Source organism: Urtica dioica, chromosome 3 (genome assembly GCF_054948205.1).
Source record: "Urtica dioica subsp. dioica isolate 48M chromosome 3, U.dioica_male_clone48M_v1_H2, whole genome shotgun sequence".
Lineage (NCBI taxonomy): Eukaryota > Viridiplantae > Streptophyta > Magnoliopsida > Rosales > Urticaceae > Urtica > Urtica dioica.
Window position 1 is genome coordinate 771,163 of NC_142758.1, and position 15,783 is coordinate 786,945.

Below are 15,783 nucleotides of genomic sequence, written 5' to 3' on the forward strand. Positions count from 1 at the left end.
AATCAATATATTAAGATAAAATGACACGTAGATAATTATTATAAACAAATCGGTGTAAGATAGGCACAAAGAAAAAGAAAAGGTGCTGAAGGAGAAGAGAGAGCTGTAAGTTGCAACTATTAACTTAATATAAAAGCTCTCTCTCTCTCTCTCTCTCTCTCTCAACCCAAAATAATAATAATAAAACAAAAGAGCGAAAGATCGCCACCAAATAATAAACAAGAACGTAGAAAATAACAAAAACGACGGCGAAGGAAAGGAAACCGATGGAGATTCCGGCGACTGAGTCGATTGACTCATCGCCGCGTTCGAGGACGACGGAGGCGTTGGAGGATCATCCACCGGCGGCGACGAAGCTCCGGCTGATGTGCAGCTACGGCGGCCACATAGTCCCACGCCCTCACGACAAGTCTCTTTGCTACGTCGGCGGCGAGACTCGAATCGTGGTCGCCGATCGGAGCTCGTCGCTCTCCGACCTCCGCGCAAGGCTCTCGAAGAAGCTCCTCGCCGGCGGAGGCTTCTCGCTGAAGTACCAGCTTCCGAGCGAAGACCTCGATTCTCTCATCTCCGTGACCACCGAGGAGGATCTCGATAACATGCTTGACGAGTACGATCGCTCTCGACCTAATCGCCTCCGTCTCTTCCTCTTCTCCGCCTCCTCCTCCTCCGCCGCGGCCGACGGAGAAGACGACTGGTTCGTCGCCGCGCTCAACGCCGGAGGATCATCATCTTCCTCCGCCTCTGGTACCGTCGCCGCTCACGCCGCCTCCGTGAACTGCCTCCTCGGCCTCGACGACGCCGCGCCGGAAAAGCAGAGGAAGCTTCAGGAAGTTCAGTCGGTGCCAGACTCTCCGATGCTTGAGAACACCTCTTCCTTCGGCTCAACCTCATCCTCTCCGTCGCCGGCGATCCGCGCTTTCTCAGTCGAGTCCTCCGCTCCTCCTCCGCCTCCGATCGAGGATCAATTCTCTCAGATGACCGTCGCCGACAACGACGATCGCTCCGATCACTCCTTCGGATACCGGAAACAGCAACAGAACCAGAATCCCAACCCTGGCGTTCCAGATCTGACCTCACCTGATTCCGTCTCAAGGTAATCTAATCTAATCAAATCAAATCAAATCAATTTTGTGAAATTAATTTTTCAAGTCGATAACGAAATTAATCGCCAGTGACAGTAGTTTCGGTCGAACAAAGCCACAATTCAACGATCCGATGGGTCAAATCGCATCGGCGAACATGAAATCCAACATCAGCGATCTCAACAACTCCGTCTACGTTCTTCAAAACCAGCACCAGCAACAGCAACAGCTTCCTCTTCCTCCGGCGACCGCCTATTACCAGCCGGTTTATTACATCCAAGCCAGACAGCCGCCGCCGCCGCCGCAACAACAGAGCCTTCACTACGCCAATCAGCCGCCGCCGCCGCCGCAACAACAGAACCTTCACTACGCCAATCAGCCGCCGCCGCCGCCGCAACAACAGAACCTTCACTACGCCAATCAGCCGCCGCACCAATACCTCAGCTACGCTTACGACTACTCCGCCGTCGCAGACTCCGGCCGTCAACAACCACCGCCGCAGCCGCAGGTTTACTACGCCGGCGCTCCGCCACCGATGGCTTCCCAGTACCACACCATGACGGCGCCGGCGCCGAGCATGAACAACCAGCAGGTGAGGAGTTCGCAGCCATTGTAAGTCGCGGATACAAATTTTGCATTCTTAATTAGGGTCTCTGGATCGTTTGTGGGGGGTTTTGTGATCGTATAGAAAATAATAAGTCATGACTTAATTAAGGTCGTTTTCTTTTTTAACTATTTTGTTAATCCATTGTGTATTTTACATTCGTGTGTTATTGTTAATGGTCTTATAAAGACGCTTTTTTGTTGTTGTTGCATATTGGTCGTATATGCGATGTTTGTTCATATACCAATGAATAGTATTGTTCTAAATAATTTTTGACTACTTACTCGGATCTCAAACCCTTCTCTCTCTACTCTTTGGAGATTTTATTTGACAAACTGGTCAAGAAAAGAGGAGTACAGGGACCACTATGAGATCGAAGATATTGAATATAGAGATTGCCTGTTAATTGCGACTAGGAAATCAAATTCATTTCATTTGCTATGTATTCAATAACCAAGTGGGGTTCCTCTTTTTTTCTTTTAAAGGAATCAAGTGGGGTTCCTCAAAAAAAAAAAAAAAAAAAAAAAAAAAAAAAAAACCAACCAAGTGGGTTTTACAGTAACTTCTCAAATTAAGACTAGCCAAGTGAAAGTGCAACTCACAAGGCATGGATAATCTGAATCCGCTCACGCATGACATTGGCTCAATTTGCAATTCAATTGTCATCAATATTGTATTATTTTGCATAGATGGATTGTGTACGAGAAGAGCACGCAATGCTTCAAAGAAAGAATAGAATTTTATATGTTCTTGAGGCAGCTCTAAAGTATCAAGTACAAAAGCGATTTTTATCTGTCCACTTGGTGTTAAATATAAATAATATAAATAACAAAAAATTAGGTAAATAATCGATTAAAACATTTGAAATTGTTATATAGTCAACGTTTCGTAAATTTAATGTTTCGTAAATTTTAAGTCAATAGTCATAAATATGACGTAATATAATAAATGGATGTGATTATTTATTTAAGATTTACGTATGTAAATATATAAAAATGGTTATTTTTGTAAAATTTACAAAACGTTGGTTATTTAGCAATGTTAAAATGTACATGTAACTATTTAACTAATGGATCTGAATATGCTCACGCATGAAACTGTCATCAATATTGTATTATTTTACACAGATGGATTGTGTACGAGAAGAGCACACAATGCTTCAAGGAAAGAATAGAATATTATATGTTCTTGAGGCAGCTCTAAAGTATGAGCGATATTTATCTGTCCACTTGGTGTTTAATACAAATAATAGAACAATTCGGCAGATTATTGACTGTAACGTTATAGCTTTAGACTCATCATCATTAATATTATATTGCCAAGTATTTAGAATACTAGTTGAATATAAAAATCTAATGATGTATCTCAATTACATACGGAATATCAAACATTGTATATAGTTTAATTCGAGCAATCAAACAACCAATATATGGTGTACATATACTTAAATTTAATGTCAAGACATAAATTAGTTCATTAACGTTATCTTTTTCTTTCACACGGAAGTCTATATAATTCTTTCCTCGCATAGAATTGAGACATCAATAACCACTAAAGAATCAAATTTATAACACGAAATTAAATGTTGGGAAAATATCAGGAGTATACCTTATGTTTAATCGAAATGCGAGATTTATCCCCTCTATTTCTAGAAATATCAGATATATTCCTTTAGTTTAATATAAATGACATATACCTCCCCTAAAAAATGTTATATTACAAATCTCACCATTTTCGTTTATTTTTTACAAAAAAATAATTTAAACTTCCCAAAATACCCTTAATAGAATAAATATGTATTTACTATTTTATTAAAAAAAAATCAAAATCTCTCTTTATAAAAAAAATCCTTAAGAAATTTTTTAATTTAATTTTTTTTTTGTATAGAATAGAAAATAAAAAATTATTTCATTAAGGGTATTTTAGGGAGTTCAAATTATTTTTTTGTAAAAAATAAACAAAAAGGGTGATATTTGTAATATAACATTTTTTAGGGGATGTATATGTTATTTATATTAAACTGAAGGGATATGTCTGATATTTCTAGAAATACAAGGGATAAATCTCGCATTTCGATTAAACACGAGGGATATTCATGATATTTTCCCTTAAATGTTTATTGTCTGAGCGTGAGCTCTGAACAACAATTAATCTTTCGTGTTCCAGAGATAGTATGAATTTTGACCAGAGAGAGAAAAGAGAGAAAAACATTTTGTTTCTCATAAATCAAAAACCATGCGAATTACAGGATACCGCGCGGGATACCTCGTCCCGTTCAATATTTCAAACCTTGCTTAGAACTTAGATACTCAATCAAATTCCTAAAATAGTTGCCGTTCTTCAAAATTTTGTATCTTTTTCTCCCTCATGTGTGATACATGCTAAGGCTACATAGTATATGTGGAAGTCGTTTCCGAACCTCAACAATCACGAAAAAATAAAATGAAAAAGTGTTTGTGTCGTTTTATATCTATTTTAAAAGATGGATCTCAAAAAATCGTAATATAGAAACAATAATAAACTAATGTAGGATAAATATGGGAAAAATAAATGACAAATGATATGATTTTATTAATAATACGGTCTCAATCATACAAATCGAGCACAATCAATTAAAATGATGATTGTCGAGCTAGAAGAGTACAATTGAGGAGAGAGAGAGAGTAATAAATGCGATAATAAAGAAAAAGCAAGTCCGTTTCTTCTCGCCGGATATGGATTTATAGACCAGTAAAGTCCGCGAACCTCTAAAATACGTGTCGACGACTTCGTCCTATGTTGCTTCTCGTCTCGTCACATCACATCGCTCGATTTGGTTGGCTCAAAAGAAATCGTCTACGTCACGGGTCTCATGGCAAGATCGCGCATCTCCTGGTGACTTCAACTTCGTGAGCATTTCTTGGAAGAGATGGGCCGAGTTCGAGACACAGAATGTGGACCAGGCCCAAATGACTTACTAATTATGTACGACAATAGATATCCAATGACATGGATTCCATTAATTATGTGTCGTTTGAATCTCACGGATCTTTACGAGTTATTGGGCTTTTGGCCCGATAACAATTGAACAAGAGGGTCGAACTCTACACCCATAATCAGTCCCCTAGTGCATTTAAATATTTGAAGAATATTAAATGGACTAAAAGAAAATTTGGCGTGAATCAAATATTCGAAAAATATTTGACTCTCCATGCGATAAGGTGTCGCTTCCTCACAGCACCACGACTCCGAAGGCGAATTGATTTCGTGCTGCTGTTGAGATTTTTCACGCGGATATGAGAGAGAAATGCTCGACTTTATGGTAAATGATGAGATTTTCTCGGAATGTGTATTTTTACCGCCTCTTATATAAAGATTTCAACGGTCACATCTACTCACTTATTATATTTACGATTCGAGTGAAACTTCCAAGTAACTTTTTCTCACATCTATTTCTTTCGTTTTGTTTTCGTCATTTTCTCTCTAGCGAGTTCATATATTTTTCTACTTCGCTTGAGTTTTCTGTTCAATTCGACCATAGCTCATAGGAAAAACTTGTCAGTTCGTCTTTTTTTTTCTGTTGCATTTGTTTGAGCTCGTATAGAACAAACCACGAATATCATGTCGAACTCATAAAATCCCGAGTCGTCGTCTAGGGTCAATAATGACAACGCATATCTCATTTTGCCTTCGATACTTAGTTCTTCCGATTTAGAAACCTTCCATAGGAAATACCAGATTCCCTATGAAATATATTTACTTACTCCGCCTCCATGGGCCACCGCAGCCACCCTAATAGAAAATTATTGTTGTATATACGATATTTTTTTAGAAGTGTGGACTTATGTTTCTGATTCCACATCTTCTGTTAGAGTACCTTATGATTCTCAAGCTCACCATTCCTCAAATGTGTCTGAACTTCGTTCGTATGGTCAACGGACTGATCACTCTATCTAGGGAACAAAGGTTTATAGTGATGGATTTACTCCGTCTCTGTGTGCTAAAAGCAAACTTGAAGCATGACCATCAATGCTTTTACCTATCAAAGTCCCCAGGCAAAGAGGTGATCGAGAAAATCCCTGGGAAGGACACCGCAAAGAGGTGATCTGATTCTCCATCAACCAACATTCCCTAAGTCCTCACGCCAGGTTGTTTCAGATGACCTAGGCCAGTACCCCGGATATAAACCAGCTAGATAGCGTCAAAATCGCATCAACTTTCGTTGTTTGATCTGATTGTTAAGCATTTTTTTATTATTTTCAGAGAGATCCCTATATCCTCCAGTGAACGACGACTTCAAGAGTAAGCTCATCAAGCTCAGGGAAGTTCAGGTCATCTAGACCAAAATCAATCCTTCCAGATACATCGCGGTCGGACTGTGGCCAACTCTTGCTCTCCACGACATCGAAAAGGGGGTAGGTTCGACATCATCTTTATTAAACATTTTCCCATTTTCCCTTTCTTTGTTTTTGAAATATGAATTCATGTACAGAGGTCGACGACATTATGGCCATGAAAATAATCGTTCGCTCTTATAGGAAGAGGAACTGTGCTACGAGGAGCCCGACTTTGGCAAGGACTTCGTCCAAGACAGCGGATGAAGCAGCTTCTGCAGCCCAGAAGGAGCCCTCTGTGGAGGTGATACGCGCCACTCTCAAGGCTCCGGTCTCCGTTATCCAAATGGATTCGGAGATAGTCTCCCAGGTGAGGGCGTAGATGAAGGTCGTAGGTGACGAGGTCACCTCAACGAAGCGGGTTCAAGGACTCATGGTTCCGCGGCCGACGTGGAGCGCACTACTTGTTGGAAAAAATGATGGTATCAAACACGAACAATCACTCTGATATCAATTTTGGAAAGTTACAAGTTGGTATAAAACACGAACAATCGCTCTGATACCAATTGTTGAAAAATAAAGTGGTGGATATCGGACTTGAACAATCGCTCTGATACTCCTCTTCGATGTAAATTACTTCGTTAGGGTTAATTACGGTTCCTACGTATTGAACACGAACAATTGTTTCAATACTTCTTATTGGGTAACCAATCTCTTAACTCTTACAATATGTTTACCAGTGCGAAATAGAAGTATACACGAACAATCAATAATCTTTGACGTAAATAATAATTACCAAGATACTCAAAATCATTCAACAACAACAGATACAATATTGGGCAAACATTATCAACATCAACACAATTCCATAAGTCTCATTGTGACCATCATAGCGACTCTGATTAGTGTGCCGTGCTTAAATGACACATCAACAACCAAAGTCTGTCTGGGTCGTACGCATACCAAATTACAGAATGCTTTCCACAAGTGATCAACATTTCACTTGTGTTCCACATATGTGATTTTAGATCCAGTTATCCATACATGGATCAATCACCGACCATGTTTTAGCTCATCGCCCGAACTTAGATACCCAGCATGTAATTCAGTTTAATACGGAGGCTATGGATGATAGTTGTTATCGATTCTAACTAGAAAACAACTCACTAATCAATAACTCTAATAAAGTAAACTTTCTATTATATTCAGTAATCATTCTTGTTTATTTTATATTCAGTGGGAAATATTCCTAACACTGTTGAGGATGCCGGGGCCGCGGCATCGTCGAAGAAAAGAAAGATACCATCGAAGAGGAACAAGAACAATGAGACCTCTGGGTCTTCTTCAAAGAAAAAGAAGAAGGTCTTGGAGAAGAAGAAGATAAAGAAAGGAAAATCAGTTCAGGTCAAGCCGATTGAACATGCTAAAGAAGAAGAAGAAGATCGACTTCATGAAAGGCGATAACACCTCGTTCGTCCTAGGTGAAAGTCAGGTCGTCTTCGTCCTGCCCCTATCAAAAACTTTCAAGGTAAACCGGGTTGCCTTCCTAAAACCAGGATCACATGTTAATGGATGACTTCTACTCATCCGTTGGTTTGGTGCGTCGGATCGTCGATCCAAATATGACAATCCGGAAAATGCCAGGCCTCCTCGAGCCCGCGTGGTACCATCGCATTTCGCCGACTCTGACCATGGCTAGTAAACACCGATTTCTTGTTTTCCATCTTATAGTTTGGAAGTATCGTTTATGCTAACTATACTTATTCGTTTTAACCTGATTTTTGGCAGGTCGCGACCGAGCTGAATCGAGGTGTCCACCAATACGAGGGCCGCGTCCAGGATGCCTTGGAGAAGAGTGAAAATATGGATAAGGTTGTTGTGGAGTCGTGTGTGCGTTCCCAAGTTTAATGCTAGTCGTGTTTTCAGGATTTGAGATTGAGAGATAAAAGTTCGGCATTGACTTAGGTTATTAGATACTCGGGAGAGGTTTAGCGATGCGATTCACGTGAGCATTGTTAGCGAGGCAAGTTTATATTGGTTTTCAGTATGTTGTGCAAGACTTGGATGGGAGACTGACCTTCCCCCATCACTGTTTAGGTTTCCCAATAAGTTATGTCTCTACATGTTAAAAAAGCATCTTTTTAATAATCATCATTCCGAGACTGGTTGGATCTCTCCATCAACCATTATTTAGTGTTGGATCCTAATTTTTGAAACCGGAATTTTAATGTGCTCTAGTTCTATGTATTTTTTTCTTCGAAAACATGCATAAAATGACCGATCACTTGTACTTAGTGATAGATTTACTCATACCATAATTTGTAATGTTCTTGTACTAAGATTTATTATTACATATTTATAAGTACTTTACCGTAACTCCAATGTGAAATTGACAACAATAATACCATTTGTTTGTCACTTACCAAAAATTAACCAAAATTCAAATATTGACATATCTAGTACCAAATCGGTCACGAACTGCAACCAGTTCTTGACCAATGTGTCACGAAATCAACTGAGTTTGTGACCGATTTGATACTAAATGTGTCAATATTTGAGTTTTGATTTATTTTCGGTAAATGACAAGTAATTGATATTATTGATGACAATTTCTCAATTCAATCGGTACAGGGGTTCCTTAGTGAAGTTCACTGCCATTATTGTAACAAAACCTAAAAATGTTAAAAGACTATTTTTTTACTCATTTTTTCCCCTCAAGAATGTAGGCATAATAATTCTGCTACACTTTCCTTGAAAAATAATTAATAATATTATGCAGTTGGCCAAAATCTAAAACATTTTTTTTCAGGTAAATCACGAAAACAATGGAATTAAGAGTAAACATTCTCGAGATTCTCGTGATCAAGAAGTACATAATTTGTCCAAAAACATTGAGACAAACTTATACAACTATATAGTTCTTTTTGGTTCTTCTAGGCTCTAGCAAAGTCATGAATTGATAATACAACACGCTTGAATGAATGGATGAAAGAAAGAACGAAACCAACCACGTCTCTTCTTCCTTTTGACTAAAATTCTCATCTACTCGAGCATTATTTTTTTAACCTCACATGCCCAAACCGGCCCACAAAATTATCATCAATATGGAAAGAAAAAAAAAAGGGTGAAAACTTGGCTAATTTATGATAATAACCTTATATTTTATTTACATGGAAGACTCGGACACAATGATCGGCCCCGCACGAGGCGAGCTGAAGACGGGAATCTCCTCCGCGGCCACTCCACGCGAGACGACTCACGGACGACACGTGGCACATCTGAGGGTCGAGCCGAGCCGAGAGAGCAGCGGTGGCGGCGGCTCCGTCGGCTCGGCTTATGAAGACGCTCCAGAGCTCGATGAGGCCGTTTTCCAAGCCGACCGCGAGCAGCCCGTTCTCGTCTTTTCCGTCGTCGAGGGCGGTCCAAGATAGGGCCGTCACGCTGGCGCCGAAAGCCGGGAGGGTCAACAGGAGTTTGACTTTGACCGACGAAGATTGGTCGTTGACCGTCCAGATCTTGACCGTCTTGTCACGAGAACCGGTCGCGAATTCGTGGCCGCGAGGGTTCCACGAGCACGCCCATATGATCCTCTTGTGCGCCTCTTGCCGGGTCACTAGCTTATAACCTATCTCCTCCGTACCTAACAAACAAAAAAAACAGTTTTGGAATTACTAATTCAAATTCAGTCATTTTATTTAAGGTCTTTTAGGTATATAGCTATTTGACTTATAGTGTTTTGTATAATAGCCAACTTTTTGTTAATTTTCTGTAAATAACCAACTCAACTTATTTACGGCACTCAAAAAGATTAAAAAAACCAAAAATAGGCGGGAATGTTTTTTTAGTATTTTTGTCTTTTTGAGTGCCGTAAATAAGTTGAGGTGGTTATTTACAAAAAATTTTAAAAAAGTTGGCTGTCTAGCAATTCTTAAACTTTCGGTGACTTATTTGGCTAATTTTTTGTTTTATTTAGGATAATTGGTCTAGGTTGATTATAAATGGAATTGGTAATTTTGTTTAGAATTAATGGTCCTCCTAAGTTATCAATTGGGTTGATGGAGAAAAAAAAATAATGATAATTATATACTTTTTTTTTTTTGTGCCAACAATAGTAGCTAATGTTATGTTTTAAGTAGGTACTTGCTTTGTTATGTTGGATGGAAAAATACGTGGCAGCTTCAATTTTAATGAAAAATTAACATATGTTTTCTTCAAATTAGTTCAACATTAATTATATCCTTTTGTTACTTTTTAATTGAAAACCGTATCAATCAAGGGTTTTCGATTTCGTGGTCGGACTTCAAGTATTTGTTATTTTTGAAAATTTAGGTCACTACTAGATGATTAAAAAAATATACACTCTCTGTGTATTTATTCATTTACCTGATTGTTGGATGGAGAAAACTGAAAAGTGACGATCCCTTGAAACGGTCAAAAGAAGTTTGTCATCGGCCGAGAATTCCATGTTTACGACAGTGAGGCTGTGAGACTGCAAACGACCGACCGCTTTCCACGAACCCACTTCCCATAGCCATATCTCTGCCACCGCCCCCGACTGAGCCTGTTCACAAATTTAATTCTATTACATACTTTGATTAATTATGAATTAGTGTTCGTTAAATCATACGACCAAGGGCAGTTAAGAAACACAAACGGCAATTTTACTGATAAACTCGGTTCACTATTCGAGAAGAAAACAAAACAATAAACTTGACGACTCTTCTAGTTAACCACTCTAACGACTTGTTTACGCCAATATATAATTAATTTAAATAAATTGGCTAAACCGGCCTGAAATGTATACCTTGCACGACGAGGCTACGAGGCTTCCTTTGTGATTACAGCACAGAGAGAAGAGTTCGTTCCCGTGTCCGTAGAGTTTGTGCGACTCAGGCCAAAGCGTGTGCCAAGCCAGTTGATCTTCGATCGGAGGTTCGGTCAGAACAACTGGGACCGCATCGGGAATAGTTTCGAGCGAGTCAATATTGTCGCTATCGCTTCTGTTCGGCTTGTTCTGCTCCGCTGCCAAAAATTAAAAAAAATATATATATAAATTGTTAATCATACATTTGCACCTAATGACTCTAATTTTTTTTTTTTTAATGCTATGTTTACTTCGGGCATATATGGGCCTCTGTGATAGTCCGAGAGCAGACATGTTGGCACCCAAAACCTGAACCCCGGATTCGAAATCTTCTTCGGGTTCGGTATTCTGCGAAACGGCGTGCAATGTCTTGAGAAAAGAGAGAGGGGCTTCGAACACTCGGGCGACTTTCTCGTCGGCACCGCAAACGTATCGATGGTTTCCTTTCCCTCTGATGAGAGTTACGCAGTTGATGTCGTGGCCGTGCACTTGAGGCCGCGCGATCTCGTGCCATGCGTCTCCGTGGCTCTGAGACGCCTCGTTTTTCCACGCAGCGAAAATTCTTGAAGTCTACACATATGTTGTTATCATAAGGAGAGTATTGTGTTATTATTCACAAGCTCTGTTCACTAAGCTATAATAATTAACTGCATAAGTCTTCCCTGATTAGCCACCACGATGACCTATTTACGCGATGAATAAAATAAACTCAATGAAATTATTAATGTACTCTTATCATAACTTATCGCTAATTTACCCTAATAACCTATTTTTGCTAAAAAAGGAGATTTACCTATTTTATCTTATATAAATAAATAAGGAAAAATTATACAAAATAGCCATTTGAAACTAACTGATTAGCAAAGTAGTCAAAGTTACGTTGTCAATTTTTTTTTTTTTACACCAGGATTAAATTTTTTGACAATTATTATAAGCAATTTATCACTTTCAAAAATATTAATCCTAGGATTAATTTTGTTTTTGAAATCTGATTACTGCACGTTTTGGCTGTTCCTCTAATTTTAGGCAAACTTTGGCTATTTTGAATCGTTAACTTTAAATCGGCTATTTATCCAAATCACCCTATACAATAATAGTGTATTAACTTTGTTCACCAATTCCTCTCCCACTATTTCTTGTCATAAAACTTACTAATAATTCTCGTAAACCCTAATTTGACCACCCCCCGGTGACTTGTTTATGCTGAAAACGAGATTAAGTAGATGAAATTAACAAAAACTTATCGCACCTGGTCGTGACTGACCGATAGCAAGTATCGGCCGGAGCTCGCCCAAGAAATGTCGGCCACCGCGGCAAAGTGTCCGGACGGGACTTTCTGAGGCTTCCAATCATCGTCGCCGACGTTCCTCCAGAGGTGAAACGCTCCGGCGTAGCCATGGGCAAGGAGAGAATCCCCGGCGGGGCTCCAATGGCCGCCGTAGAATCCGAGCGCGCAGTGACTCAGCTCGCCGACGGTCACGACGTTGGTCCACACGCCCGACCTCCGCTCCGGCTGCCACATCATCATCGTCTTGTCCATCGACGCCGACAAGAGGCTCAGAGACTGTCGTTCTTCTCGCCCGCTCCGGGGTTTCCACTCGACAGAGTAAACCCAGTCCTCGTGACCGATCAGCAGAGACTCCAACGACACTTGGTACGACGACGACGACGCGACGAGCACCGGGCCTTTTATATACGACGCCAGAGTCGTCGTCTCGTCTTTTTTCGCGTCGCCAAGGAGCGAGACCTTCCATATCCGTATTCCTCGGTCCTGGGACGAGCTCACGAGAAGGATCGTTTCTTCGTCCACGGGCAGCGAAAAATCTAAGCATCGGATCCAATCCGAGTGTCCTTTCAGCTCGCAAGCACGCACAAACTGAAATAAACAATGAAAGAATCAGTAAAATTTCCTCTTCTATCCCTGCCAATAGTAATAGGAAAGAGCTAAGTATATTTACATTTCCTGTTTTATCCCCGCAATAAAGATGGATTTTGCTATCTAGTCCTCCCATGGCCAAGACTATGCTTCCATCGCTTCCCGGGAGCTCAGCCAATGAGAGCGCTACCATAGGTCTCGAACCCACAGAGAGAGATTCCAGACATACTAATTTACAGTCACCTAAAGAAGAAAAAAAAAAGGGAGGGTTTTATTTAGTTTCAAGTCCAAAGTTTGAAGTTGTATTTTCACATGCTAAAAAAAATGCCGATACATGAATCAGATTTTAAATTTAAAAATTAAAAAATTAAAAAAAAACGGATTACAAGAAAATTGTATGATTTTTTCTTGTTCAGCTCCTATGATTTGAACTGAACAGATTTTTAAAAAATATCAATACATGAATCGGATTTAAAAAAAAAAAAAACCGGACCTCTTTTCGTTTGTTTTTTTTTTTTAATACTCAATTGTTCAAAGAAATTACATGAATTTTTCTTGCACCTATGACTTGAACTGAACATGTGAGCTCTGTCACTGTCAGACTCACAAGCTCTCTTCCTTCTCTTTCTTTTTTTCAGGTCAAATTAGCGAGACATAAATTCATTCCATTGACGCCGTAACATAATCAAATGAGAGGGTTTTAAGTAACTCTTAATCGCATATATATAGCTGACCTTCATTGGAAGACGGAAATGCCACGTCCCAAATGTGAACTGAACAGTCCGAGGCAGTGGATGCGAATATTGCCTCGGATTCAGAAACCATAATCGCCGTAATGCAAGTGACACCTTTCTTGTGTGATTCCGGTACTTGCAATACAAGCCTCCACTGAGAACAGAACCAACAATTGATATACAAGTTCTTGAAAAACCTAATAAACGATTTTCCAAAAAAATTAAGAGCGAGTCCCACGATACCTTTCTGTCGTGCACGGATAATTCCCATAAAAGAATGACTCCATTAGCATCGCCCGAGAGAAGGTAATGTCGCTCCAAATGCTTAGCTGTGTAATGAAAAAAAAAAAAAAAAAAAGTTCAAAAAAATAGTCGCTATAATTTCCCTTTCCCTTTCCTCTAATCCAAACTCGAATGAAATTTCGGGAATCAAGCTTATACAAAAACAAAAATTAAAATTAAAAAAAATAAACCAAGACCCCATTTCATATATGAAGCTATATTTCACAAAGCTTCACACTAACAACAAATTGACTGAAAAATAAATATATACATATATAAATATATAGTTCTCTGGGTCTAAAAATAAATAAGGAAAAAAAGAAGGTACCTTTGAAAGCAAACTTAGCACTTGGAAGCCAGTGAGTGCAATTCACAGAAGCCTTGTGGCCCGGCAAGGTAGTCATAATCTGGGCTGTCTGTGATTCATATGAAAAAAATGTAAGAGAAACCCATATATGGACTTGATAAGATATACACGAAAAGACAGAAAGAACGAAAGAAGAAGAAGAAGAAGAAAAAAGACCTTGGGGCAGAAAATAGCGAGGGCGTTTTGGGCACCGAAAGAGACAAAATCAGAAGCTCCGTAAGAGACGTTGTTGACGACTCTGTTGCAACCAGCTCCGATGAAACCTCTCTGAACTTCCATTTTGGCGACGTTTCTGTGTATCGCCGACGACGGAGCTGTGTGTGTGTATGTATTGTGCGACTGAGTACATGGAGAAATTCAATGGGCCGCTTTGTTTACTTTTGCTCGGCCCAATATTTCAGTTTCTTTAAGAAATTCCTCCAACATGTGCCCGTTTTCAAAAACTTATTGCCAAAACTATGATCTTTGAATAAATGTTTTACCAAAACCCATTTACTTTATGAGTTAACATTTTTATGTAACTATATTTTTACCATTTTTTTTTATTTTCCTTCTCTCTCTTCTTTTATTGGATTCACTTCATCGCGCTCTTCGTTAAACCCTCGCTCAATGTTTTTTTTTAAATCACTAACTATGGATCGCTTCTAGTTATGGGCGCTGCACCACCTATGACGACGCTCTTCATCGCCAGACTTCTGCTTTAGTGGAGAAACCCTCATCTGCTGATTTAATCATTATGTATCCAAAAATTTACCTCCGACGGTGTTGCTGACTTGGCTGTGCGATCGTCGAATTTTTTGTTTAGGGATTCATAGTGGATGTATTCGACTTTTGTTTAGGAACAAACATAATAAACTATTGAGAAACGCATCGATAAATCCAATGATAATGTCAATAAATCATGGTTGTCAATAAATACATTGATTTAACTATATGTTTGTCAATTGACATGTTTGTTAGTAGTTACAAGGCCTTAGCTCAGTTTTGGGAGTAGCAAGTCTTAGGTTGAGTCCCAACATATCCGTTTTTCCCTCTTGAGTGGAGTTGATCTTAGGCAAGACCCAGATAGTCCATAAGGACAATTCAACAGGAATGGTTTATGCTCTTCAAATAAAAATAACTTTTGATGTGATTTTTGTTAGGAATATTGTCTATAGAAGAATTATCCGGTAAATTACGTAAAGATTGTTGAATAAATCCCTACGAACTTACCAGGTCTCTTCTAAAAATACTTTAGTTATATGGCAAGAAGACATCTAGAGGCAGCAAATCGCTTCTAAATCAAGTGTCAGAGCGATCTTAGAAGCAACTGACATAAAAGGCAAAGTGTCATTTTAAAAATTGTCGTTTCTAAATGACTTTTATAAGCAATTTTTAAAATTTTTGAAGCAACTTTTTACTTTCAATTTAGTAAATGTTAAATCTTTCGTATAATACTAGGTATTAATTTATATGTGCTACAAGTAGAAACTGAAAATTTTAAAGGATCTTTTAGTTATATAGCCATTTGACTTATAGCGTTTTATATAATAGTCAACCTTTTTATTAATTTTCTGTAAATAGTCACCTCAATTTATTTACGATACTTAAAAAAACAAAAACAAAAAACCCAAAATAGGCGGGAATGTTTTTGGGTATTTTTTGTTTTTTAGTGCCGTAAA

At 39.0% G+C, this 15,783-nt stretch overlaps 2 protein-coding genes across 4 annotated transcripts; one reads left to right on the top strand and one right to left on the bottom strand.

Moving 5' to 3' along the window:
* The first annotated feature begins 54 nt into the window (after positions 1-54).
* LOC149401888 (uncharacterized) lies at positions 55-1,927 on the top strand. 2 transcript variants are annotated; one of them, XM_089609757.1, is made up of 2 exons: positions 55-1,093; positions 1,179-1,927. In XM_089609757.1, the coding sequence occupies exons 1-2, from the start codon at positions 267-269 to the stop codon at positions 1,696-1,698; spliced, it is 1,347 nt and encodes a 448-aa protein (XP_089465883.1). In that variant the 5' UTR covers positions 55-266; the 3' UTR covers positions 1,699-1,927. The 2 variants fall into 2 exon arrangements, with proteins under 2 accessions (XP_089465883.1, XP_089465882.1); XM_089609756.1 differs by having other exon boundaries at positions 58-1,093; positions 1,173-1,927.
* Positions 1,928-8,977: 7,050 nt separating this feature from the next.
* On the bottom strand, positions 8,978-14,470 carry ELP2 (elongator protein 2). Of its 2 annotated transcripts, XM_089609977.1 has the most exons (11): positions 14,279-14,470; positions 14,084-14,171; positions 13,717-13,802; positions 13,474-13,627; positions 12,822-12,982; positions 12,113-12,739; positions 11,115-11,433; positions 10,804-11,021; positions 10,383-10,560; positions 9,154-9,639; positions 8,978-9,065 (listed from the first exon to the last, which is right to left on the bottom strand). In XM_089609977.1, exons 1-10 carry the CDS (start codon positions 14,399-14,401, stop codon positions 9,155-9,157), a joined length of 2,439 nt encoding a protein of 812 aa, XP_089466103.1. In that variant the 5' UTR covers positions 14,402-14,470; the 3' UTR covers positions 8,978-9,065; position 9,154. The 2 variants fall into 2 exon arrangements, with proteins under 2 accessions (XP_089466103.1, XP_089466104.1); XM_089609978.1 differs by having other exon boundaries at positions 8,978-9,639; positions 14,279-14,463.
* Positions 14,471-15,783: the final 1,313 nt, after the last annotated feature.

Excerpts from the sequence above, each read along its gene's own strand:
- LOC149401888 (XM_089609756.1), top strand. The coding sequence starts at position 267 with ATGGAGATTCCGGCGACTGAGTCGATTGACTCATCGCCGCGTTCGAGG. Across the intron at positions 1,094-1,172 it reads TCACCTGATTCCGTCTCAAG|TGACAGTAGTTTCGGTCGAA; the intron begins GTAATCTAATCT and ends ATTAATCGCCAG.
- ELP2 (XM_089609977.1), bottom strand. The coding sequence starts at position 14,401 with ATGGAAGTTCAGAGAGGTTTCATCGGAGCTGGTTGCAACAGAGTCGTC. Across the intron at positions 13,628-13,716 it reads TATCCGTGCACGACAGAAAG|TGGAGGCTTGTATTGCAAGT; the intron begins GTATCGTGGGAC and ends TTCTGTTCTCAG. Across the intron at positions 9,640-10,382 it reads TTTCTCCATCCAACAATCAG|GTACGGAGGAGATAGGTTAT; the intron begins GTAAATGAATAA and ends TTTGTTTGTTAG.